General features: G+C 46.0%; 1 protein-coding gene across 2 annotated transcripts in view; it reads left to right on the forward strand.

Annotated features, from left to right (window-relative positions):
- Positions 1–27,829, forward strand: part of rnf123 (ring finger protein 123) — a 693,175-nt gene that overhangs the window by 263,014 nt on the left and 402,332 nt on the right. For both annotated transcript variants that reach the window (XM_086001224.1, XM_086001225.1), the window contains exons 24-29: positions 3,104–3,187; positions 4,807–4,914; positions 5,351–5,528; positions 10,724–10,798; positions 12,295–12,382; positions 14,838–14,925. In XM_086001224.1, coding sequence (XP_085857350.1) covers positions 3,104–3,187; positions 4,807–4,914; positions 5,351–5,528; positions 10,724–10,798; positions 12,295–12,382; positions 14,838–14,925 — 621 coding nt within the window. The remainder of the gene's footprint in view (positions 1–3,103; positions 3,188–4,806; positions 4,915–5,350; positions 5,529–10,723; positions 10,799–12,294; positions 12,383–14,837; positions 14,926–27,829) is intronic.

The following is a 27,829-nucleotide window of genomic DNA, read 5'->3' on the forward strand; positions in this document are numbered from 1 at the left end:
AGTTATCCACTTCGGTAGGAAAAACAGAAAGGCAGAGTATTATTTAAATGGTGATAGATTGGGAAATGTTGATGTACAAAGGGACCTTGGGTGTCCTTGTACACCAGTCACTGAAAGCAAACATGCAGGTGCAGCAAGCAGTTAAGAAGGCAAATGGTATGTTGGCCTTCATTGCAAGAGGATTTGAGTACAGGAGCAAGGATGTCTTACTACAGTTATACAGGGCCTTGGTGAGACCACACCTGGAGTACTGTGTGCAGCTTTGGTCTCCTTACCTAAGAAAGGATATACTTGCCATAGAGGGAGTGCAGCAAAGGTTCACCAGACTGATTCCTGAGATGGCAGGACTGTCGTATGAGCAGAGATTGGGTCGATTAGGCCTGTATTCACTAGAGTTTAGAAGAATGAGAGGGGATCTCATTGAAACGTATAAAATTCTGACAGGGCTGGACAGACTGGATGCAGGGAGGATGTTTCCCCTGGCTGGGGGGTCTAGAACGAGGGGTCTCAGGATACAGGGTAGGACATTTAGGACTGAGATGAGGAGAAATTTCTTCACTCAGAGGGTGGTGAACCTGTGGAATTCTCTACCACAGAAAGCTGTGGAGGCCAAGTCACTGAATATATTTAAGAAGGAGATAGATAGATTTCTAGACACAAAAGGCATCAAGGGGTATGGGGAGAGAGCGGGAATATGGTATTGAGATAGAGGATCAGCCATGATCATATTGAATGGCGCTCCAGGCTCGAAGGGCCGAATGGCCTACTCCTGCTCCTATTTTTCTATGTTTATGTTTCGATGTTACACCGAGGCCCCGTCTGACCCCCAATATTTATCCCTCCACCAACGTGACTAAAAATTTTATCTGGTCATTCATCACAATGCTGTTTGTGGGATCATAGAATGGTTACAGCACGGAAGAAGGTCATTTGGCCCGTCGAGCCCATGCCGGCTCCTTGCAAGAGCACTTCAGCTAGTCCTACTCCCCCGCCTTTTCCCCGTAGCCCTGAAATTTTTTTTCTTTTAGGTACTTATCCAACTCCCTTTTGAAAGCTGTGATTGAATCTGCTTCAACCACCCTTTCAGGCAGTGCATTCCAGACACTAACCACTCGCTGCGTAAAAAAAGTTTTTTCTTACGTCGTCTTTGGTTCTTTTGCCAATCACCTTAAATCTGTGTCCTCTGGTTCTCAACCCTTCTGCCAATGGGAACAGTTTCTCTCTACTCTGTCCAGACCCCTCATGATTTTGAACACCTCTATCAAATCTCCTCTTAATCTTCTCTGCTCTAAGGAGAACAACCCCAGCTTCTCCAGTCTATCCACGTATCTGAAGTCCCTATTCCCTGGAATCATTCTCGTAAATCTTTTCTGCACCCTCTCTAAGGCCTTCACATCCTTCCTAAAGTGCGGTGCCCAGAATTGGACACAATACTCTAGTTGAGGCCGAACCAGTGTTTTATTAAGGTGGTTCATAATTTTAATAATAACCTTGGGACGTCTTGAGGTCATGAAAGGCGCTATGGAAATGCAAGTTCTTTTATTTTATTCTAAGAACATAAGAAATAGGAGCTGGAGTAGGCCATTTGGCCCTTCGAGCCTGCTCTGTCATTCAGCAAGATCATGGCTGATCATCTACCTCATCGCCACCTTCCCGCACTATCCCCATATCCCTTAATTCCCTTCGTTCCCAAAAATTTATCGACCTCTATCTTGAATATACTCAACGACTGAGCTCTCTGAGGTAGAGAATTCCAAAGATTCACAACCCTTTGAGTGAAGAAATTTCTCCTCATCTCGGTCCTAAATGACCTACCCCTTATTCTGAGACTGTGACCCCGTGTTCTAGATTCCCCAGCCAGGGGAAACATTTTCCCAGCATTAACCCTGTGAACCCCCTTAAGAATTTTATATGTTTCAATTAGATTTCCTCTCATTCTTCTAAACTCGAAGGGATATAGGCCGAGTCTACTCAATCTCTCCTCATAGGGCAATCCCCTCATCCCAGGAACCAGCCTAGTGCACTTTCGCTGCACTCCCTCTCAGGCAAGTATGCCTTTCCTTAGGTAAGGAGATCAGAAGTGTACACAGTACTTCAGGTGTGGCCTCACCAATGCCCTGTATAATTGTAGTAAGACTTCTTTACTCTTATACTCTAATCCCTTTGTAACAAAAGCTAACATACCATTTGCTTTCCTAATCGCATGCTGTACCTGCATGTTAACTTTCTGTGATTCATGTACAAGAACACCCAGGTCCCTTTGAGTGCCAACATTTCCCAGAGTCTCACCATTCAAAAAATATTCTGCTTTTTTGTTTTTCCTACCAAAATGCTAATGATGTAATAAACGGAAGGTTACCTGATGGTTACAGGGCTACTTTTTGCATTAAGGCTGCCTAAAGTTAACAGGAATACAGGTCCTTTCTTTCCAAAGTACTTTATTATATATATATATATAATAAAATCAAGACTCATCAATGACTTGCATTTGTACAGTGTCTTTAACACAACAAAATCTCCCATGGCGATGCCTGTAGGAGGAAATGGACAGGGTGGAATATTGGAAAAATAACCTAGAAATATTGTTCAAACTGTAAGTTTTGAAGAGATTTTTAAAGGGAAGGAACAAAGTGGCAAGGCAAAAAGGTTTATGGAGGCAGTTCCGGAGAGTAGGATCTAGATTGTTGAAAACTCTGCCCCCAAATGAGAAACAGTGAGAGCGAGAGATGCACAGTAGGCCAGGTGTTTGGCTGGGCTGTCGGGCTGGAGAATGGTGCAGGGGTAAGGTGGTGAAAGGGTGTGGTCTCAGTCAACGATGGGATGTGGTGTTTGGATCCCAGCACAGATCGAGTGGGACACCACTGTGTGGCTCAGCCTGAGTGAGCAGCTGGGGAGGGGGATGGAGTCAGGAGAACAGTACCAAGTTTTTGTCAGGAGACTCATTATGAGCTGATATTATTGTGTCTTATTATACACCACTGCTGTTAGATGTGCAATGATTCTCTGGGCATATTTTCGACGCTCAAAGCCCATCTCATTCTTTATTGACAAAGTAACTTTGTTGAATAAGTTGTATTCAGCTCAACTCTGTCTGTGTTTGCAGATGGTGGGTGTGTCAGACGATGTCCATGACTATGCAGTGGCCCTGAAGGACACCGAAGACAAGATTGCACGATGTCCTACAAAGGTAAGTGAATAGACGTTTAATCTGGTGAGGCACAGTTGATCAGTGACAAAGGCACAGATGGCATTTTGGTTGGTGATTCAAATAAGTACTTAATTTGCTCGCCTGATTCCGGATACAGATCTACGGACACTGGCCGGTCTCCACTCTTGCCCGAGGGGTCATTATTCAGATCTGTATCTTGATGGTGGATGTTGGCAGGCTATTGAGTGTGGGTGGCATCCTGAACCTTCATTACAAAGTAATTATAGCATTGAAACAGGTCGTTTGGCTCCACACGAGCCTCCTCCCACCCCTCTTCATTTAACCCCATCAATATATCCTTCTATTCCCTTCTCCCTCATGTGCTTATCTAGCTTCCCCTTAAATGCATCAATGCCATTCGCCTCAACTACTCCTACTCCCTGTGGTTGCGAGTTCCACATTCTAACCACTCTCTGGGTAAAGAAGTTTCTCCTGAATTCCCTATTGGGTTTATTATTGACTATCTTATATTGATGGCCCCGCCCACAAGTGGAAACATCTTCCCTACGTCTATCCTATCAAACCCTTTCATAATCTAGAGAAAAGAGCCCCAGCCTGTTCAATCTTTCCTGATAGGTATAACCTCTCAGTTCTGGTATCATTCTAATAAATCTTTTATGCACCTTGTCTAGTGTCTCTATATCCTTTTTAGAAGATGGAGACCAGAACTCCACTCCCACTCTGACCTAAAATGTTAACTCAGTTTCTTTATCCACAGATGCTGCCTGACCACCTGAGTATTTCCAGCATTTTCTGTTTTTATTTCAGATTTCGCAGTATTTTGCTTTTGTAATAGAATCTTACAGCACAGAAGGAGGCCATTCTGCCCATCGTGCCTGTGCCGGCTAGCAAATTAGTCCCACTCCCCTGCTCTTTCCCCATAGCCCTGCAAATTTCTCCTTTTCAAGTATATATTCAGTTCTCTTTTGAAAGTTACTATTGAATCAGCTTCCACCACCCTTTCAGGCACTGCATTCCAGATCATCATAACTCGCTGCTTAAAAAAATTTCTCCTCATATCCCACCAAGTTCTTTTTCCAATGATCTTAAACTTGTTTCCTCTGGTTACAGAACCTCCTGCCAATGGAAACAGCTTCTCCTTATTTACTCTATCAAAATGCCTTCATAATTTTGAACACCTCTATTAAATCTCCCCTTAACCATCTCTGCCCTAAGGAGAACAATCCAGGCGTCTCTAATCTCTCCACATAACTGAAGTCCTTCATCCCTGGAACCATTCTAGTAAATCTCTGCACCCTCTCCAAGGCCTCAACATTCTTCCTAAAGTGTGGTACCCAGAATTGGACATGATACTCCAGCTGGGGCCTAACCAGTGTTTTATAAAGGTTTAGCATAACTTCCTTGCTTTTGTACTCTATGCTTCTACTTATAAAACCAAGAATCCTGTATACATTTTTAACAGCTTTATCAACCATATCTTGTCCAAGTGACCCCAGTTAGATAGTGATCAGGAACACTGATCAGGCCCCTCCTGCACCCTGTCCATAAGCAAAGGACTGTTCCTCCTGCAGGGCTGCTAGTGGTTTATGAACACCTGGGAATCTCCGGATTTAACTTGTGCCTTTTTTTCTTTTCAGAGGAAGGATATTCTGGATGAATTGACCAAGAGTCAGAAAGTCTTCTCTGAGAAGCTGAATCACTTAAGCCGTCGCCTAGCCTGGATCAATGCCACCATCTACTCCAAGGTAAAGGGGACACAGTTCTGGAATATCAATGTGAAGATCCACTTCCCTTTTACCAGGAAGTCTAGAGCTTGGAAAGCAGCGAGTTTCTGGTCGCTTGAGTCGGTCAGAATGAAGTAGTGTATGTGATGCAGACAGTGAGGGTTTTCTTAAAAGTATCAGCCAGTTGTGTGTGGTTTATACTGAAATGTTGCTGAGTGGGGAGGGGAATCCCACTGGAGAACTGAAACCTTTCTCAGCAGCAAAGGACCAACATTGCATCGTGGCCACCCAATGATTCCAATTAATAGATCATTTCAATTTAACAGATTGGGGAAGAACAGGGGTCTTGCGTATAAGTTACACAAGGGTAGGGCTAGGTTAGATGTTGGAAGGTTCTTCTTTTCGCAAAGGGTAGTTGTCTTTGCCCCTGATGGAGTAAAACTTGTTCCTGTTTCAGGAGAAGATGCTGGACATCTACTGGCTGCTGCAGGTGTGTGTACGAGTCATCGAACACAGCGACCGGACCAAGACGCTGTTCGCTTTCATGCCAGAGTTCTACATGAACGTCGCCATGAACAGCTACAGCGCCCTGAAGAATTACTTCAGTCCAGTCAACAGCATGGACGAGCTGCCTGGTAAGTGCAGGGCAGGTGGGTCGGTGACTCAGCAAGCCTCGTGCTGGGATTTGAAAAGAATTTTATGCTCCTGGAGGATTTGCCTGCGGTTTACTCTCACTCCCTTAGGAGGTTAAATCTTTTGCGGAAGTCCAGTGAGTGTAGGCCACATCTGCTCCAACATTTGCAGCCATGCCTTCAGCTACCTAGGCCATAAGCTCTGGAATTCCCTTCCTAAACCTCTCCGCCTTTCTACCTCTCTCTCCTCCTTAAAGATACACCTCAAAGCCTATCTCTTTGACCAACTGCTCTAATATCTACTTATGTGGCTTGGTGTCAAATTTTGTTTGAAAACGCTCCTGTGAAGCGCCTTGGAATGTTTTGCTACATTAAAGGTGCTATATAGATGCAAGCTGTTGTTGGAAGGAACAAGCTCGATGGGTTGAAATAAAAACAGAAAATGTTGGAAACACTCAGCACGTCATGCAGCATCTGCTGAATGTTTCCAGAGGTTACAGACATTGTGATTCCTTGAGCTGAGTCTTGAGGGCTTCCCAAAGTCCCCAGTATAACTGAGTGCTGCCTCACTTTGTTACCCCTCTTAGTTTCGATCAGAATAATGAGTAGGGTTGGTTCATATGAACCATTGTTGTGAGACTCTGTCACTACAGAAGGTGTTATGCTTTGGCTCTCGGTTTGTTGGAGCTAGACATAATTACTAACATTCACAATGTGATTTCAGATACTAAAATGCATGAGGAAATAATGTTGTGTTACCATATGTCGAGGGCAGTTAAATGGTTTCAGAGGCTGATGGTATTAAATAGTTATTGATTATTTTATAACAGCTTATTATTCTCCTGTGCAGCATCTAAAATCACATTAGGAATATGATACCTGCTGCGATTTTAGTTCAGGATTGTTTTTTTCAATCAGGTTCACGTGGCACATTACGATAGCAAAATTCTGCAGGTGCTGGAAATCCGAAATAACAACAGAAAATGCTGGAAAAACTCAGCAGGCCAGGCAACATCCGTGGAAAGAAATTAGAGTCGACGTTTCGGGTCTAACCCTTTTTCAAAACTGGAAAGGAAATGAAATAGATCGAAAGGCAGGGCTGCGAGAGAACAAAAGAAGTGAAGAGACATTAAGAGGTATTCAAAACGAGACAAGATGGTGATCGGACTAGTGGAGACAAAAGACGGCTCAGCTTAGGTGTGAAATGTTCTGGCAGAATGAGAGACAGCTGCCATGTGGGAGAGAGAAAAAAAAGGAAAGGGGGGGGGGGAGGGAAAAACCAAAACAAAGGTGTGGATAAAAAATATAAGTAAAAATGTAATAGGGGCCGAGGTTATGATCTGAAATTGTTGAACTCGATATTGAATCCGGAAGGCTGCAAAGTGCCTAATCGGAAGATGAGGTGCTGTTCCTCGAGTTTACGTTGAGCTTCCGTGGAACAATGCAAGAGGCCAAGGACGGTGAGGTCAGAGTGGGAATGGAGCGGTGAATTAAAATGACAGGCGACCGGAAGCTCGGGGTCACCCTTACGGACTGAACGGAGGTGTTCCGCAAAGCGGTCACCCAATCTGCGTTTGGTCTCCCCAATGTAGAGGAGACCGCATCGTGAGCAGCGAATACAGTATACTAGATTGCAAGAAGTACAAGTAAATCACTGTTTCACCTGGAAGGGGTGTTTGGGGCCCTGGACAGTGGGAAGGGGCGAGGTATAGGGGCAGGTGTTACATCTCCTGCGCTTGCACGGGAAGGTGCCAGGCGAAGGGGAAGGGGTGCTGGGGGTGATAGAGGAGTGGACTACGGGGTCTTGGAGGGAGCGGTCCCTACGGAATGCTGAAAGGGGAGGTGAGGGAAGATGCGTTTGGTGGTGGGATCACTTTGGAGGTAGCGGAAATGGCGGAGGATGATCCGTTGAATGTGGAGGCTGGTGGGGTGAAAGGTGAGGACAAGGGGAACCCTATCGTGGTTCCGGGAGGGAGGGGCAGGGGTGAGGGCAGAAGTGCGGGAGATAGAACGGACACGGTCGAGGGCCGTGTCAACCACGGTAGAGGGGAATCCTCGGTTGAGGAAAAAGGAAGACATGTCGGAAGCACTGGTGTGGAAGGTGGCATCATCGGAGCAGATGCGGCGGAGACGGAGAAACTGGGAGAATGGAAGAGAGTCCTTACAGGAGGCGGGGTGGGAGGAAGTGTAGTCCAGGTAGCTGTGGGAGTCAGTGGGCTTGTAGTGAATATTGGTCAATAACCTATCCCCAGAGATGGAGACGGAGAAGTCGAGGAAGGGAAGGGAAGAGTCAGAGATGGACCATGTGAAGGTGAGGGAAGGGTGGAAATTGGAGGCAAAGTGAATGAAATTGTCTAGTTCAGGGCGAGAGCAGGAAACGGCACCGATACAGTCATCAATGTATCGGAAAAAGAGGTGAGGGAGGGGACCTGAGTAGGACTGGAACAAAGAGTGTTCCACATATCCCACAAAAAGGCAGGCATAGCTAGGACCCATGCGGGTACCCATAGCAACACCTTTGATTTGGAGGAAATGAGTGGAGTTAAAGGAGAAGTTGTTCAATGTGAGAACAAGGCCAGCCAGGCGGAGTAGGTTAGTGGTGGATGGGGACTGGTCAGGCCTCTGTTCAAGGAAGAAGCGGAGCGCCCTCAGGCCATCCTGGTGGGGGGATGGAGGTGTTGAGGGATTGTACGCCCACGGTGAAAAGGAAGTGGTTGGGGCCAGGAAACTGGAAACTGTTAAAGTGGCGGAGGGCGTCCGAAGAGTCGCGGATGCAGGTGGGAAGAGACTGGACAAGGGGAGAAAAGATAGTCGAGATAGGGTTGCTATGGGTACCCGCATGGGTCCTAGCTATGCCTGCCTTTTTATGGGATATGTGGAACACTCTTTGTTCCAGTCCTACTCAGGTTCCCTCCCTCACCTCTTTTTCCGATACATTGATGACTGTTTCAGTGCCGTTTCCTGCTCTCGCCCTGAACTAGACAATTTCATTCACTTTGCCTCCAATTTCCACCCTTCCTTCACCTTCACATGGTCCATCTCTGACTCTTCCCTTCCCTTCCTCGACTTCTCCGTCTCCATCTCTGGGGATAGGTTATTGACCAATATTCACAACAAGCCCACTGACTCCCACAGCTACCTGGACTACACTTCCTCCCACCCCGCCTCCTGTAAGGACTCTATTCCATTCTCCCAGTTTCTCCGTCTCCGCCGCATCTGCTCCGACGATGCCACCTTCCACACCAGTGCTTCCGACATGTCTTCCTTTTTCCTCAACCGAGGATTCCCCTCTACCGTGGTTGACACGGCCCTCGACCGTGTCCGTTCTATCTCCCGCACTTCTGCCCTCACCCCTGCCCCTCCCTCCCGGAACCACGATAGGGTTCCCCTTGTCCTCACCTTTCACCCCACCAGCCTCCACAGTCAACGGATCATCCTCCGCCATTTCCGCTACCTCCAAAGTGATCCCACCACCAAACGCATCTTCCCCTCACCTCCCCTTTCAGCATTCCGTAGGGACCGCTCCCTCCGAGACACCCTAGTCCACTCCTCTATCACCCCCAACAGCCCTTCCCCTTGCACCTTCCCGTGCAAGTGCAGGAGATGTAACACCTGCCCCTATACCTCCCCCCTTCCCACTGTCCAGGGCCCCAAACACCCCTTCCAGGTGAAACAGCGATTCACTTGTACTTCTTGCAATCTAGTATACTGTATTCGCTGCTCACGATGCGGTCTCCTCTACATTGGAGAGACCAAACGCAGATTGGGTGACCGCTTTGCGGAACACCTCCGTTCAGTCCGTAAGGGTGACCCCGAGCTTCCGGTCGCCTGTCATTTTAATTCACCGCTCCATTCCCACTCAGACCTCACTGTCCTCGGCCTCTTGCATTGTTCCACGGAAGCTCAACGTAAACTCGAGGAACAGCGCCTCATCTTCCGATTAGGCACTTTGCAGCCTTCCGGACTCAATATCGAGTTCAACAATTTCAGATCATAACCTCGGCCCCTATTACATTTTTACTTATATTTTTTATCCACACCTTTGTTTTGGTTTTTCCCTCCCCCCAACCCCCCCTTTTTTTCTCTCTCCCACATGGCAGCTGTCTCTCATTCTGCCAGAACATTTCACACCTAATCTGAGCCGTCTTTTGTCTCCACTAGTCCTATCACCATCTCGTCTCGTTTTGAATACCTTTTAATGTCTCTTCACTTCTTTTGTTCTGTCCCAGCCCTGCCTTTCGATCTATTTCATTTCCTTTCCAGTTTTGAAAAAGGGTTAGACCCAAAACGTCGACTCTAATTTCTCTCCATGGATGTTGCCTGGCCTGCTGAGTTTTGCCAGCATTTTCTGTTGTTATCACGTGGCACATTAATCTGGCTTCTCCCTTTACAGACAATAATTCCTTGGTTTTGTTTGATAAGGGATACTGTTACTTTGAAGATACTAACACTGTCCGCTACAGAGTGCGTGTGTTCAAGTTTGACTCGCGCTGAGGTGGGGAGGCGCCCTTAAACAGAAAGGGAAAATCCGATGGAGATGTCCTGCTTGGCTGCTACCTCGTGCTGTTGATGGACAAGCCTAACAGAGTAATGGCAAAGGTCTGACAGCAGGCTGCCCACCTCCTGTCTTCGAACAGAGGGAAGAGTCCCAGCACCGACATCAACATAACTTACAGTGGGAAGCTACCTTACACAGACACTGCATTTACTTTTACTTTGGGTAGATTATTTCAAGAATAATGCAAGGCACAAGGGATTCCGTTTTTGACTTTAGGTACATTGCTGTGGGGCTTTGCCAAGCGGTGGTGAGAAATCTCCCCATTGGGAGGGTGAGCCGTCTCCCTGGTGACTCTTGCGGCTCATGGTGGATGGTTCAGGTGCCTGGGGGCAGGTTGGAGTGGTCACCATGTCAGCTGCAGATGACACATGGAACATGGCACAAGTCGGGTCAGTCCAAATCCGCGCGGGGGGCGCATTTTCAAAAAACAGAAAGCTAGTGTGAAATGAGAACAATCGTGCACGTGCACAATAGGCTTGTGCAAATGCAAAAACTGCCCATTTTGCACATTTGTGATTGGACCCATTTTTATGTGTTGTGCGCCACTGATTGATGTTACTGTGAGGATTAGCCTGGCTGGCAGTGTCTGCATGTCTCCAGTTGCAACAGGGCCTTCAGCAATCAATACCTCTCTCCACAGGATATCAGGAGACGCTGAGCCGATTGGCTGCCATCCTTGCCAAGCACTTTGCTGACTCGCGAATTGTGGGAACGGGTGAGTCCTTGTTCTGGGGCAGGCCGTGCTCAGCTTGGTATGTTACCTCAATCATCGGGGGGGGGGGTGGGGGTTACCAAGGCTTCGGGGGTGAAAACAAGCAACCCGTGCAAGCTAACTATTTGCAGTTTGCAGATCTCCAAACTTAAATGTATTGCACAAAATTGTTGCCATTTTGGGAATAATTCACGCATCAAATTGCAGGTCACGGGATGAGGAAAATGTCACATGGCAGTAGGGAGCACTCTTCTGAAGTTGGTGCTGTGGATATTGTCAAGGATGAGCAGAGAGGATTTTGCTCAACCTCTGTTGTACTTGACCTGGAAATGAGTACCTGTAATGGAAAGTGCATTCCCCAGCATGAATATCCTTCACCTTGGTAATCGCAAAATTATTATATCTTTTTTAAGTTAACTGGCTAGGTCTTTTTAAGTTTCTAAATTAGAAGTTAAGGGTCAGCATCTGAAGTTCCAAATTTAGTTTCAAGCACAATCGGGAAATCCTGGAAGGTTCGCTTCTTGGGCCCAGCTCTTTGTACCTGTACTTCCGATGATCAGGGATGTGAAACTCTTGGCCATGGATTACGCCAGTTGTGTTTGGAGGCAGCTTGAAGAAACCCGCCAGTGTTTTACAAATATCACGAACATATGAAATTGACGGGCAGGAAAGACCATCAAGCCTGCCCCATTGTTTCAAGGCTGCTGGTGTTACCACGGTAATGGCTTCACCGCCTTCAACAGTCAGTCCTTCATCAAAAATGCATCAGTGCTTAGTGAAAGGGAGCTGTGTGAACAGTTCTCCTGTATTCAGTCACATTGCCTCAGTCTGAGGCCTTTCACTGTGAATTACTTTAATTATATCAAAACAACCCAGATTAATTAGGTTGAAGTCTCCTCCCTCAGTTAGCCTTTCCTGTGTGAAACAAATTTGGGTGGTCCAGCTCCTTTTTAGGTGCACAAGAATCCCTGTAACTAACGTTGATTGACACGGAGGCTGCATTTACACTACAGCTGGAGTGTCCGTGTGATGTGGCTTTGCTTCGCACTGACACTAAAGCTGAAATGTAAATCCAGAGTCACGGCCCAACCCAAGGCCCAGGAGTTAGGGTGGGCCCAGACCCGGGATTAATACTATATGTTCCTAGTATCACTGACTAGTTTCAGTGTAAAGTGGCATTCTCACTTAGAAAGGCCATTAGGATGGTTACTGTGAGAAGTGGACAAATTAACATGGTTATAAAGGAGTGTTCTAATACATTTGTGTTGAGGCATATTTAGGCCAAGTTCAAGGAGGTGTACCCCGCATGGAGCCAGTGTCATTCCTAATTTGTGAGTGCTTGATGGGACAGTGTAGAGCAAGCTTTGCCCTATATCTGTGCCTATCCTGGGACTGCTCGATAGTAGCAGAAGTGGAAAATATTCCATTCCCCAGCATGATGTACCTCATGACCCCTTCAGACAATAAAACCCTTTAACTTGACTCTCTCTTGCCTCTAGATATTAAGGATTCTCTGATGCAGGCTCTCGCCAGCTACGTCTGCTACCCCCACTCCCTGCGAGCTGTCGAGCGCATCCCAGAGGAGCAGTGAGTACAAACAGCATTGGTTACTGCGCGTGCGAAGAGACTTCTCAAGCGCAACATTTCAAACTGATCTGTCAAGATTGGAATGGGATGTCATTTAGTGGAGGGGAGAACACAGTTCAGGGGCCTGAATCCCACTGGCAGTGGGAGGAGTCTTAAATTAAACAACCTGTGAACTGGTTGCCACTCTCCTGTGTGGTCCAGTGAAACCAGAAAGGGGTGAATAATGCGTGGAGATTAATAGGAATCCACCCATACAAGACCTCATAAGTGATGTTTGTGTTGCAGTTTTAATTCCGACCAGAGTTTGTACGTGCTGTCAGAGAAGGTTTCTCGTTTTGCACACCCCTTTCTCCAGCTTCTCTGACATGTGTGGAACAGGGCCAGAGACGCGAATGCGAGGGTATAAACTGATTCACGTCGTCAATAGCTGGATAGTCAGAAACTCCAATTGTTACAGACTCTGAAGATAACAGTTGGGCAGTCAGTGGTTTGATGTTTAATGAATTCAACCAATTTGATTCTAAAATAAACTGAATCACTTGAGTTCAACTTTGGAAAACCGAGAGGATGGAAATGGCGGCCACAGAAACAACTTTAGTGAATAGTGAACTTTGATGCCCTGTCTTATAATAGAAATATAGAAACATAATCATAGAAGATAGGAGCAGGAGTAGGCCATTCGGCCCCTCGAGCCTGCTCCGCCATTTAATGAGATCATGGCTGACCATCCAAATTCAGTACCCTGTCCCTGCTTTCTCCCCATATCCCTTGATCCCTTTAGCCTTAAGAAATATATCTAACTCCTTCTTGAATATATTTAATGAATTGGCCTCAACTGCCTTGTGTGGTAGAGAATTCCACAGGTTCACCACTCTTGGGTGAAGAAATTCCTCTTCATCTCTGTCCTAAATTGCTTACCCCTTATCCTTGGACTGTGACCCCTGGCTCTGGACTCCCACCCCCCCCCCCCCGCCCCACCCATTGGGAACATCCTTCCTGCATCTAGTCTATCTAGTCCTGTTAGAATTTTAATAGTTTCAATGAGATCCCTTCTCATTCTTCTAAACTCTAGCGAATATAAGCCTAATTGACGCAGTCTCCTCTCATACGTCATTCCTGCCATCCCAGGTATCAGTCTGGTGAATCTTCACTGCACTCCCTCCATGGCAAGAACATCCTTCCTCAGATAAGGTGACCAAAACTGCACACAATACTCAAGGTGTGGTCTCACCAAGGCCCTGTACAACTGCAGCAAGACATCCTTGCTCCTGTACTCAAATCCTCTCGCTATGAAGGCCAACATACCATTTGCCTTCTTAACCGCCTGCTGCACCTGCATGCTTACCTTCAACGACTGGTGCACAAGGACACCCAGGTCTCGTTGCACTTCCCCTTTTCCCAATCTATTGCCGTTTAGATAATCTGTTTTCCTGTTTTTGCCACCGAAGTGGATAACCTCGCATTTATCCACATTGGGCAAATGCATGGCCAATACAGTCTAATCACCCAACCTGTCCAAATCATACTGGAATTTCTCTGCATCCTCCTCACAGCACACACGCCCACCCAGCTTTGTGTCGTCTGCAAACTTGGAGATATTACATCTAGTTTCTGCGTCTAGATCATTTATATATATATTGTGAATAGCTGGGGTCCTAGCACCGATCCCTGCGGTACCCCACTAGTCACTGCCTGCCACTTGGAAAAAGACCATTTATTCCAGCTCTTTGCTTCCTGTCTGCCAACCAGTTCTCTATCCAAGACAGTGCCTTACCCCCAACCCTGTGTGCTTTAACTTTGCATGCTAATCTCATATGCAGGACCTTACCGAAAGCCTTCTGAAAGTCCAAATACACCACATCCATTGGTTCTCCCTTATCTATTCTACCAGTTACATCCTCAAAAAATTCCAGTAGATTAGTCGAGCATGATTTACCTTTTGTAAATCCATGTTGACTTTGTCCGATCCTGTCACTGTTTTCCAAGTGCTCTGTTATTACATCTTTTATAATGATGATAGTATTTGAAGGTATATGAGTCTTCTTGAAACTTTATTCCTATGGAACTGTGATGCACTACTTGTGCTCTTAAAGGGGAACAATTTTCATCAAAATACTTTGGCAGATATTGTTTGGTTTGCTGAGTACTCAAAACAATGTTAGTTTGTGTTGGAAAGCACCACTATGCCAAAAACATCTTGTTGCTTGTGAATTCTACACAGTGTGGTTTCTCCTCAGGCATTTCTTGCTGATGGTTGAAAGCATAAAAAAGCAATCAGTGTTGCTGGTTCTATCAACATTTCAGAGTCTGTAACTCTTCAGCCTTTCATCTTCTCATACATTGTCACTGCTACCAACACCATAACGCAAGGAAATCTTTTACTGGTACAACTGACGAGCTGCTAATAAGTATTGGTACCTTGGAGTAATGGAGTCTTGTGTCTTTGTTTTTACAGACGTGTGGCTATGATGAAGAATCTCTTAGCTCCGTATGAACAGCGGCCATGGGCCCAAACCAACTGGATCCTAGTGCGACTCTGGAGGGTACGTTTACCTCTTGCGGTGTATGCAGATGTTGCTTAAGTTTTTTTAAAAAAATGTTTATAACACAAAAAAAATTCCCTTTCATTCTCGCTCATATCAGATAGGCTTACCATTTACACATGTCCTTTTAAATGGGAACATTACTGTAGGAGAGCATTTCCATTATAAATATTTCTTTGCCCCCTTTCTTTCCCCTCACCCCTATCTAGATTTTTAATCACTAAAAAACTCAGAAGTGATCTGGAGCTAAGAGTCACAAGCTCAATGACTAAATTTGCAGATGATACAAAGCTAATGAAGGTGGCGGTTTCCAAAGATGAACAGTGTAAGCTGCAGGAAGATTTCAGTACACTTGGACATTGGTCAGAGAGGTGGCAGATAAATTTCAATGTAGACAGATGCAAAGTGCTTCACATGGGGATATAAAATCCCAGAAAATTACTTAAATGGAAAGAAAATAATGTGCTTGGAAAATGAGATTTGTTAAGGGAAGGTTGTGTCTGACAAACTTGATTGACTTTTTTGAGGAGGTAACTAGGAGGGTAGATGAGGGTAGCGTGTTTGATGTAGTGTATATGGACTTTAGCAAGGCTTTTGATAAGGTTCTACATGGCAGACTGGTCACGAAGTTAAAAGCCCATGGGATCCAGGGCAAAGTGTCAAGTTGGATTCAAAACTGGCTCGGAGACAGGAAGTAGAGGGTAATGGTTGATGGGTGTTTTTGTGACTGGAAGGCTGTTTCCAGTGGGGTTCCGCTGGGCTCAGTACTAGGTCCCTTGCTTTTTGTGGTATATATCAATGATCTAGACTTGAATATAGGGGGTATGATTAATAAGTTTGCAGATGATACTAAAATCGGCTGTGTGGTTGATACTGAAGAAGGAAGCTGTGGACTTCAGGAAGATATCAATAAATTGGTCAGGTGGGCAGAAGAGTGGCAAATGGAATCAATCTGGAGAAGTGTGAGGTAATGCATTTGGGGAGGGCTAACAAGGAAAGGGAATACACATTAAATGGTAGAACACTGAGTGGTGTAGAGGAACAAAAGGACCTTGGAGTGCATGTCCACAGATCCCTGAAGGTAGCAGGCCAGGTAGATAAAGTGGCTAAGAAGGCATACGGAATGCTTGCCTTTATTAGCCGTGGCATAGAATACAGGAGCAGGGGGAGTTATGCTTCAACTGTAGAAAACACTAGTTAGGCCTCAGCTAGAGTACTGCGTGCAGTTCTGGTCACCACATTACAGGAAAGATGTGATTGCACTAGCAAGGGTGTTGCCAGGAGTAGAGAATCTTAGCTATGAGGAAAGACTGGATAGGCTGGGTCTGTTTTCCTTGGAACAGAGAAGGCTGAGGGAAGACCTTATTGAGGTGTATAAAATTATGAGGGGCATAAATAAAGTGGATAGAAAGGACCTATTTCCCTTAGCAAAGGGGTCAAAAACCAGGGGGCACAGATTTAAAATAATTGGTGGAAGGTTTAAAGGAGATTTGAGGGGAAATTTCTTCACCCAGAGGGTTGTGGGGGTCTGGAACTCACTGCCTGAAAGGGTGGTGGAGGCAGGAACACTAACCACATTTAAAAAGTACTTGGATGTGCACTTGGGATGCTCTAACCTGCAGGGCTACGGACCTAGAGCTGGGAAGTGGGATTAGGCTGGATAGCTCTTTGTTGGCCGGCATGGACACGATGGGCCGAAATGACTTCCTTCCGTGCTGTAACTTTCTATGATTCTATGGTTCTATGAAAGAGATCTGGGGGTCCTGATTGACAATAAATTGAAGCTATTGCAATAATGCTTGGTGGCGGTGAGTAAAGCAAGTCAGATGTTGGGGTGGATTAAAAGGTCAATATTGAGCTGAAATAGTGAGGTAATCCTGACACTTTATAAATCATTGGTGCAGCCGCACTTAGAATACAGTCACCCGTTCTGGTCACCAAGCACAAAAAGGGTATTGCAACTGTTGAAAAGATACAGAAGAGAGCAACCAGAATAATTATGTAAATAGAGCATGTTCTCAGTGGAAAAGAGAAGGTTGAGAGGTAATATGATTGCTGTGTTTAGGATTCTAAATGGACAAGATAATGTAAACCCCGATGAGCTGTTTCACCTTGTCCAGAACAGTAGAAGCAGAGGACACGGCCTACGTTTGAAGGGGGGTAAATTCAAAACTAATCTGTGGAAACAATATTTCAGTGAGCGAGTGGTCAATCTATGGAACAGGCTCACCAGGGAGATGATGGAAGCAGTTAGTATTGATTCATTCAAATGCAAATTAGGTAGATTTCTTTCAGAAAATAACATTTTGGGACACAGTATGAGACTAATTTGAAACATAATGTGGTAAGTGTAGCATGTTCGGGGGGAACAGATGACTTTAGACCAATAGTCCCCAAAGCTCTCCAACACTGGGGTTTTCCTCGTCTCCTGTCTGGGTCTGTTGTAGATTAATTGATGGAGATTGATAAGAACGTAAGAATTAGGAGCAGGAGTAGGCCATTCGGCCCCTCAAGCCTGCTCCGCCATTCAATAAGATCATGGCTGATCTTCTACCTCAACTCCACCTTGCTGCACTTTCCCCATATCCCTTGATTCCCTTGGGGAGAGAGAGAGGGGAGGGGAATGGAGGAGGGGAGAGAGAGGGGAGAGGGGATCAGAGGGGCATGGAGGAGGGGAGCAAGAGGGAGAGAGGGGAGGGGGAAAGAGAGGGGATTGGAGGGGGAGAGAGGGGGGAAGAGAATGAAATTTAATGCAGTGCAGTGATGCATTTTGGTATGAAGAATGAGGAGAGGCAACATAAACTAAATGGTAAAAGAAAGACTTAGATTTATATAGTGCCTTTCAAGACCTCAGGATGTCTCGAAGCGCTTTACAGCCAATAAAGTACTTTTGAAGTGTAGTCACTGTTGTACTGTAGGAAATGCGGCAGCCAATTTGCGCACAAAGCTCCCACAAACAGCAATGTAATAATTGATGTAAAAAGACTACTGAGCACTTGGTTTGAGTATAAAACAAGGCTTTAATCAACTGTTTCAAAACCATGAGATTTCTGGTTACGGAAACATCCTGAGCAAACTGGGCCCACGCCCGAGTATTTATACTCCTTGGACGGTGTAGTGTATGTACCTTTAAGAGCCCCTGTGTACTGTAATACCGGTAGTGACCACTCGGGTATATAAGCCTGTATAGCGTCTTGTATCTTTTAGTTCACCTCCAGACTTTGTTCAGTAAACACCTGTTAAACCAACTCCTGCATTCCGTGTCTCCATTAACACACGGATACAACAGATGGCGCCACCAGCTGGCCGCCCAATGTTCTTCATGAGTCATGATAAGATTCATGACATCCTTCCCACCTGAAAGTTTTTGAAGTCCGATGACTTCTAGTGGATTAGGCGGACCACAAATAGGCGCAGTCTTTTAGATCTTTGCTTGTGGCTGGAAGGCACGTCTCCTCGGACTGTGTCTTGGTCCCTGGGTCGCTTGGTCCGTACTGGTAGATCGACGGGGCCCGTGTCGCCTTGATCGACCTGCGGAAGACTGGGGAGATCGTGACTCCGGGTGCGGGTCCCCACAGGCGGAGAGCTGGTGTCATCTTGGTTGGTAGCCAGGGATTGACCGGTGTCCTGGCTTCGGGTGGCCATCCCATGGGAAGCGCTCGGCTCCCCGAGTTGATCCGGTGGAGTAGCCGGTAGATCCCTTGATGTCCCAGGTAGAGCGTCATCCTCAAAGGAGCACAGAGCGTCGGTATCATTACCATGGGTTCCTCTACCAGTTGAGTCCGTGGGACTGGCTGGACAGGGAGCCACATCTCGGAGTGAAATGGTGGACTGCCGGCCATCAGGATACCGCACGTGCGCGTAAGTGGGATTAACGTCCGTTAGTTCCACCTCGTCGACGTGGGGATCGTTTTTGGAAGATCGGATGAATCTTCGGAGCAGCACAGGGCCGGGAGCTGCCAACCATGATGGTAGGGACGTCCCATGAGTGGAGCGACGCTGGAACCTGAAGAATCGCTCGTGAGGAGTGACATTGGTAGACGTAGAAAGAAGAGACCTGATGGAATGCAACGCGTCAGGGAACATAGTTTCCCACTGCTGGTCTGGTAGGTTGCGTGACCTCGGTGCAAGACGAACAGCGTTCCAAATGATAGCGCTGTATCTCTCAACCTGTCCGTTACCGATGGGATGATACGGTGTCATTTTGCTTGTGGCGATTCCCCGTTGGGAAAGATAACTTTTGAGTTCGCTTGATATGAAGGAGGGACCCCGATCAGAGTGGATGAAATTGGCCATACTGCAAAGGGAAAAGACTTGATCGAGGCATTTGATCACTGTAGAAGTAAGCATATTGGGACAGGGGAAAGCAAAGGGAAAGCGTGAATATTCGTCCACCATAGTAAGTAAGTAGGTGTTTCGCGTTGAGGAAGGCAATGGCCCTTTAAAGTCAATGCTGAGTCGCTGCATAGCGTGTATGAGTGAGCCATCCGATGGACGGAAGAAATGCGGTTTTAATTCCGCACAGATTCTACAGGTGGAGCAAGTTCTTTTCACATCTTCCGTAGAAAATGGGAGATTTTTAGATCGCACAGAGTGCAACATACGGGTAACGCCAGGGTGGCATAAGTCAGTATGAAGTTCCGCAAGAGTCGAAGTTGACATAGAAGAGCAGAATGCACGTGTGAGGGTATCCGGGCCACTTTCTCTTTGCCGGGTCGATAATGTATGGTGTAGCCAAAGGCGGCCAGTTCCATCCTCCAGAGTTGTATTTTGTTATTCTTGATCTTAGTGCGTTTCTGGTTATCCAGCATAAAGGCCACGGAGCGCTGATCAGTTATAAACGTGAAATGGCGACGAGCAAGAAAATGACTCCATTTACGTACAGCTTCGATGATAGCCGTAGCCGCCTTCTCGACGGGAGGATAATGGAGCTCGCTACCCTGCAAAGTTCTGGACAGAAATGCAACGGGTCGACCACCTTGATTCAAAGTAGCCGAGATCGCCACCTCCGATGCATCGCACTCGACCACGAAAGGAAGATTTTCATCAATGGAATGAAGCGTGGCTTTTTCCAGTTGTCGCTTGAGGAGGTTGAAAGCTGAAATAGCCGTTGCCTCCAACGGAAATGACTTTGCGTGAAGCAGGGGCTGGATCTTGTCGCAGAAGTGGGGTATCCACTTCGCATAATAGGCGAACATGCCGAGTGCTCGACGAAGAGAGCCGAGATTTGTAGGGGGAGGGAGCTCCTGAAGCGGACGAAGTCGCTCAGGATCCGGTTTGATGACACCATTGCCCACCCAGGAGCCACGGATGTTGACTGATGGTACTGATTTCACAGATTTAGACTCATTTAAAGTTAAGTTGCGATGAAGGAGAACGTCAAAAAATTTCTGGAGGTCGGCATCATGCTCCTCCTGGTCATGACCAGCAATGGTGATATTATCCAGATATGGAAAAGTGTCCGTTAAGTTCTCCTGTTTGACTAGGCTATCCATTGCCCGTTGAAAGACGGCCACCCCATTGGTGAACCCAAATGGAAGGCGACAAAACTGCTAAAGCCGACCATTGGCCTCAAAGGCCGTATACTTTTTGTCAAAGTCCTTTAATGGTACTTGATGGTATGCGCTCTTTAAATCAAAAGTTGAAAATACCTTGTAGTTGGCAAGGTTATTGACCATGTCATCGATGCGTGGTAGTGGGTAGGCATCCAGGTCGGTATACTGGCTAATAGTTTGCGAGTAATTGATGCAAAGACATTTCTTGTGTTGCTTCAGAGGATTTTTAACAACGACGACTTGAGTCCGCCAGGAAGATGAACATGGCTCAATTATACCGTCAGCTAGAAGGCGAGAGATTTCTGCCTCGATAAAGGATCGATCATCTTGGCTGAAACATTGTGATTTAGTGACTATGGGCTTACATCGGGGGGAAAGATTGGCAAACAGGGAGGGCTTGTCAAGCGAAGCCACCGAAAGCGCACAAAACAGTACTTTGGAAATAGTAAGCTCCGGTTTTGACCCTCCAAACTCGAAAGTGAGTCTTTTGTGTTGTTTCTGGAAATCCTGTCCCAGGAGCACATCACTGCATAGGTTTTTGAGCACCCCGAGCCGGGTGAAGAAATAAGTGCGGCCATTGAGAATAAGGTCGACGAGACAAAAGCCGAAAGAGTTGGTGGTCAGTGTCGTCGGAGCCATTGCAATTTCCCTGTCCGAGGGGTAAATATGCAGTTTTAACTTACTGACAGCCCGCTCACTAATGAAGCTGCCAGAGCTGCATGAGTCGATTAGTGCACTCAAAATGTGTCCATTTACCGAAACCTTCGTGGCTGCATGGGACAGACTTTGGGGAAAAACAGCTGTGATGGGAGGAGGGGCAGTTTTACCCTTGACAGCTGTAACCTTAGTAGTGGTTCTTGGGGGAGGAGCAGTTTTATAGATTGCAGCTGTAACCTTAGTAGTGGCTCTTGGGGAAGGCGCAGTTTTATAGATAGTAGCTGCAAAACTAACAGGGGCTCTTGACTGGCATACCTTAGAAAAGTGACCTTTCTTACTGCAATGATTGCAGGTTGCGTTACGAGCAGGACAAAATTTCCTATAGTGGAATGCACCTCCACAGAAGAAACACTTCCTTCCAGATTGCCAAGATGCCGCTGGGGAAGGGTCGTCATCAGTGAAGGCTTCTAGGGTAGGGTTGTCATCCGCTTGGTTAGAGTCATCATCAGTGCGGGCTTCCGCCCGAGACCTATCGAAGGAGTCATTAAAAGTGATAGCAGCAGCCCGTGCACGTGGTAAAAGATAGGTATCTGCATTCCTCTTTGCTAAGTCCAGGTCATAGGCAGCCTGTAACTTGAGGGTTTTATTCTCCAACAGATGCTGCCGTATAAAGGGAGACGTAATTCCGTTAATAGAAGAATCACGAATTAGCTCCTTCTGTACTGCTCAGCTATGACAGCTTTAAGATTACAATCCTTGCTGAGCCTGCGAAGCTTTTGAAGGAATTCGTCAAGTGACTCCCCGGGTTGTTGTTGAGTAGTGGCCAGTAGATGCTGAGCAAAAATTTCGTTTGGGGCCTTAACATATAGTCGCTGTAATATTAGGATAGCGGAGTCATAGTCTACACCGTCTTCGATATAGTCAAACACATGAGGAGACACATAATTGGCAAGTATCTCTAATTTATCAGGAACATTCTCACCACACACCTTGAGGAAGTTGCTGAAGGTACGATACCAGTGTTTCCATACCTTAGCAGTTGCAGGTGAATTCGGGTCCAGGTCAAGACAGGCGGGTCTGAGTAGTTTGCCCATGATGGTTTGATTACTACGTCGGAGTTCCCTTCTACAGTTGAAATCGTTGCTGGCTGTTCCCGAAATTACTCAGAGCGTGGAGCCAATACACAGTTGATTAAATTGATGTAAAAAGACTACTGAGAGCTTGGTTTGAGTATAAAACAAGGCTTTAATCAACTGTTTCAAAACCATGAGATTTCTAGTTACATCACTAGTTCCTGGTTACAGAAACATCCTGAGCTAGCTGGGCCCACGCCCGAGTATTTATACTCCTTGGTCGGCGCCACCAGCTGGCCGCCCAGTGTTACTTCATGAGTCATGATAAGATTCATGACAAGAATGAGCAGATAATCTGTTTCCGTTATGTTGATTGAGGGATAAATATTGGCCAGGACACCGGGGATAACTCCCCTGCCCTTCTTCCAAATAGTGCCATGGGATCTTTTACGTCCTCCTGAGAAGGCAGACGGGGCCTCGGTTTAACGTCTCATCTGAAAGACGGCACCTTTGACACTGCAGTACTCCCACTGGAGGGTCAGCCTAGATTTTTATACTCAAGTCTCTGGAGTGGGACTTGAACCAACAACCTTTTGACTCAGGCAAGGGAGCTACCAACCGTGCCACAGCTGACACTAAATGGTACAATTTTAAAGCGGGTGTAAGAACAGAGAGACCTGGGGGTGTACGTACACAAATCTTTGAAGGTGGCAAGACTTAAGTTGAGAAGGTTGTTTTAAAAGAAAAAGCATATTGGATCCTTGGCTTTATTAATAGAGGAATAAGAATCATAGAATAGTACAGCACAGAAGGAGGCCATTTGGCCCATCGAGTCTGTGCCGGCTCTTTCGAAGAACAATTCAGTTAGTCCCACTCGCCCGCTCTTTTCCCATATCCCTGCAATTTTTTCTCCAAGTATTTATCCAATTCCCTTTTGAAGGCTACTATTGAATCTGTATCCACCACCCTAACGGGCAGTGCACTCCAAATCCTAACCACTCTTCGCATAAAAAAGTTTTTCCTCATGTCGCCTCTGGTTCATTTGCCAATCACCTTAAACCTGTGCCCTCTGGTTATTGACCCTTCAGCCATTGGAAACCATTTCTCTTTACTCTATCTAAATCCTTCATGATTTTAAACACCTCTATCAAATCTCCTCTTAGCCTTCTCTGCTCCAAGGAGAACAACCCCAGCTTCTCTCATCTATCCATGTAACTCTATTCCCTCATCCCTGGAACCATTCTAGAAAACCTCTTCTGTACCCTTTCCAAAGCCTTCATATCCTTCCTAAAATGTGGTGCCAAGAATTGGACACAATACTCCAGCTGGGGTCAAACTAGTATATTGTATAGGTTTAGCATAACTTCCTGGCTTTTGCACTCTATGGGCTAGATTTTCGTGGAGCCTTCAGGCGTGTGCGGTGGGGGGGGGGGAAATCCCGAATTTGGGGGTCCCGACACCATCCCGCCCAAAACCACGCCCCACGTAAGTTTCAGGGGCGGGGGGTACCCGCCCCGCACTGGGACCCGCCGAAACCAGGCGGGAAGGGATTAGTGCCAATTAACTGCCAATTAACTGCCTGTTAACTGCCTGTTAACAGGTAGTTAACGGACAGTTTTTAGCCTAATCCCTATTTTGCGGGGTTTCGTGTGGCTTTCCTGACGGCTCCAAACCACGGCAGGTTAGAGCAGGCGGGCCGTCGGGTTGAAGGAGTTGGAGGGGTCGCGATGTCGGTGCTCAGGTGAGTGATGGGTGCATGAGTGTAAAGGTAAGTGTGTTTGGTGTGTCTAAAGCGTGTAAAGAACTTTTACTTACCTGTACTTACCTTAACAGCCTTTCTTCCTGTAGCCGTCGGGAGCACATCACTCAGCTGGAACTGAAAGCTGAATGGCTGCGATCTGTGAAAAGTGACAGCCTTCAGCTTTGAGTGCCGGTGAGAGTTCTAACTAAGTCTGTGCAGAAGGACTCATGTTAGAACTCAGTGTCAGTGTTTCACAGCTTCAAACAGCTATGAAACACTGATATTTCATCTGTCAAGAACTCTTGACAGATGAAATTGCAGTCTGTGATGTCACCTGTTGCCGGGTGGCCCTTAATTGGCCTGCTGAGCCCGCTGGGCGGGCTCAACAAGGTCAATCAAGGGAAAATCGCGCGGATTGGCCGGATGTCAAAGTAGGCGGGTCAAAAACCCGAAAGGGGAAGTCCCGCCTTCTTCCCGACAGGTTCGGGAAAATCTACCCCATGCCTCTATTTATAAAGCCCAAGTTAGAGAACAAATGAGAGTAAGAACATAAGAAATAGGAGCAGGAGTAGGCCATTTGGCCCTTCGAGCCTGCTCCGCCATTCAATAAGATCATGGCTGATCTACCTCATCTCCACTTTCCTGAACTATCCCCATACCCCTTGATTCCCTTAATATTCAAAAATCTATCGATCTCTGTCTTGAATATACTCAATGACTGAGCCTCCACAGCCCTCTGGGGTAGAGAATTCCAAAGATTCACCACCCTCTGAGTGAAGAAATTCCTCCTCATCTCAGTCCTAAATAGCCGACCCCTTATTTTGAGACTCTGACCCCCTGGTTCTAGACTCTCCAGCCAGGGGAAACATTCACCCTGTCAAGCCCTGTAAGAAATTTGTATGTTTCAATGAGATCACCTCTCATTCTTCTAAACGCCAGAGAATATAGGCCTAGTCTACTCAATCGCTCCTCATAGGACAATCCCCCCATCCCAGGAACCAGTCTGGTGAACCTTCGTTGCACTTCCTCTATGGCAAGTATATCCTCCTTTAGGTAAGGAGACTAAAACTGTACACAATACTCCAGGTGTGGTCTCACCAGGGCCCTATATAATTGCAGTAAGACGTCTTTACTCTTATGCTCAAATCCTCTTGTAATAAAGGCCAACATACCATTTGCTTTCCTAATTGCTTGCTGTACCTGCATGTTAACCTTCAGTGATTCATGTACAAGGACACCCAGGTTCCTCTGAATAACAACATTTCCCAATCTCTCACCATTTAAAAAATACTCTGCTTTTCCAATTTTCCTACCAAAGTGGATAACTTCACATTATATTCCATTTGCCATGATCTTGCCCACTCACTTAGCCTGTCTATATCCCGTTGAAGCTTCTTTGCATCCTCCTCACAACTTACATTCCCAACCAGCTTTGCATCATCAGCAAACTTGGATATATTACATTTGGTCCCCTCATCCATAGATTGTGAACAGCTGAGGCCCAAGCACTGATCCTTGCGGTACTCCACTAGTTACAGCCTGCCAACCCGAAAATGGCCCATTTACTCCTATTCACAATATATATTAATGATCTGGACAAGGGAACTAGATGTGATATCTGCAAGCTTGCAGACGACACAAAGCTGGGTGGGCGTGTGTGCTGTGAGGAGGATGCTGAGAAACTCCTGTATGATTTGGACAGGTTGGGTGATTGGGCAGAAGCATGGCAGATGCAATATACAGGAAACTTTGGTTTATCCGGAGGTTGTATGTCCAGAAACCTCAATCTAACGGCAGAAATCAGCAGCCGTTTTGGTTAGGTTTTTTTCTTCTAGCATTTTTTTTTTTTTTTTTAAAACAGTCAGGCTCTGGAAAGCGTTTCTGTAGCTTAGCAACAGCTTCAGAGATGCTTCCAAGGTACGGGCCGAGTGTTTACAAGTTGTTGCTAAGCAACAGTGTTTGTTGTCAGATACAGAGATGAAAACCTCCGTATTCTTCAACATTAGCGCTGGTCTATCCGGAAGTTTAGATAGATTGGCAGCAGCTCGGTCCCGTCGGTGCCGGATATTGCGAAGTTTCCTGTAACGTGGATAAATGTGAGGTTATTCACTTTGGTGTCAAAAACAAGAAGGCAGATTATTATCTGAATGGCAATAGATTGGGAGAAGGGAAAGTGCAACGAGACCTGGGCATCCTTGTGCACCAGTCGCTGAAAGTAAGCAGGCAGTTAAGAAGGCAAATGGTATGTTGGCCTTTGTAGTGAGAGGGTTTGCGTACAGGAACAAGGATGTCTTGCTGCAGTTGTACAGGGCCTTGGTGAGACCACATCTTGAGTATTGTGTGCAGTTTTGGTCGCCTTATCTGAGGAAGGATGTTCTTGCCATGGAAGGAGTGCAGCGAAGATTCACCAGGCTGATACCTGGGATGGCAGGAATGACGTATGAGGAGAGATTGGGTCGATTGGGCTTGTACTTGCTGGAGTTTAGAAGAATGAGAGGGGATCTCATTGAAACTTATAAAATTCTAACAGGACTAGACAGACTAGATGCAGGAAGGATGTTCCCGATGGTCAGGGAGTCCAGAACCAGGGGTCACAGTCTAAGGATAAGGGGTAAGCCATTTAGGACAGAGATGAGGAGTAATTTCTTCACCCAGAGAGTGGTGAACCTGTGAAATTCTCTACCACAGAAGGCAGTAGAGGCCAATTCATTAAATATATTCAAGAAGGAGTTGGATATATTTCTTAAGGCTAAAGGGATGAAGGGATATGGGGAGAAAGCAGGGACAGGGTACTGAATTTGGATGATCAGCCATGATCGCATTGAATGGCGGAGCAGGCTCGAGGGGCCGAATGGCCTACTCCTGCTCCTATCTTCTATGTTTCTATGTTTCTCTCTGTTTTCTGTCCATTAACCAATTCTCAACCCATGCTAGTATATTACACCCAATCACATGAGCCCTAATTTTGTTTAATAACCTCTTGTGTGGCACCTTATCGAATGCTAATACACCACATCCACTGGTCCCCCTTATCTATTCTGCTAGTTACAAACTCAAAAAACTCTAACAGATTCATCAAACATGATTTCCCTTTCATAAATCCGTGTTGACTCTGCCCAATCCTATTATTATTTTCTAAGTGCCCTGTTACCACGTCTTTAATAATCATTCTAGCATTTTGCCGACTACTGATGTCAGGCTAACTGGTCTGTAGTTCCCCGTTTTCTCTCTCCCTCCTTTCTTAAATAGTGGGGTTACATTTGCTACATTCCAATCCGCGGGAACCGTTGTTGAATCAATGGAATTTTCGAAGATGACAACCAATGCATCCACTATCTCTAGCCAACTCTTTCAGAACCCTAGGGTGTAGGCCATCAGGTTCAGGGTATTTATCGGCTTTCAGTCCCGTTAATTTCTCTAGTACTATTTTTTTTTACTAATACTAATTTCTTTCAGTTCCTCATTCTCGCTAGACCCTTGGTTGTCCACTATTTCCGGGAAGATTTTTGCGTCATGCTTCCGTGAAGACAGACACAAAGTATTTGTTTAATTTCTTTGCCATTTCCTTAATCCCCATTATAATTTCTCCTGTCTCAGCCTATAAGGGACCCACATTTACTTTTGCTAATCTTTTCCTTTCTCGCTAGTTTACTCTCATTCTATTTACCCTTCCTTTATCAATTTCTTGGTCCTCCTTTGTTGAATTCTAAAATCCTTCCAATCCTCAGGCTTACTATTTTTGGCAACATTATAAGCCTCTTCCTTTAATCTAATACTATCCTTAATTTCTCTTGTTAACTACGGTCGGACCATTTTTCCCATGGTGTTTTTATTCCTTAAGGGAATGTATTCATTGCGAATTATGAATTATTTCTTTA

Source organism: Somniosus microcephalus, chromosome 11 (assembly GCF_052327205.1).
Source record: "Somniosus microcephalus isolate GS21.2 chromosome 11, FLI_Smic_1.0, whole genome shotgun sequence".
In the NCBI taxonomy this organism is placed as follows: domain Eukaryota; kingdom Metazoa; phylum Chordata; class Chondrichthyes; order Squaliformes; family Somniosidae; genus Somniosus; species Somniosus microcephalus.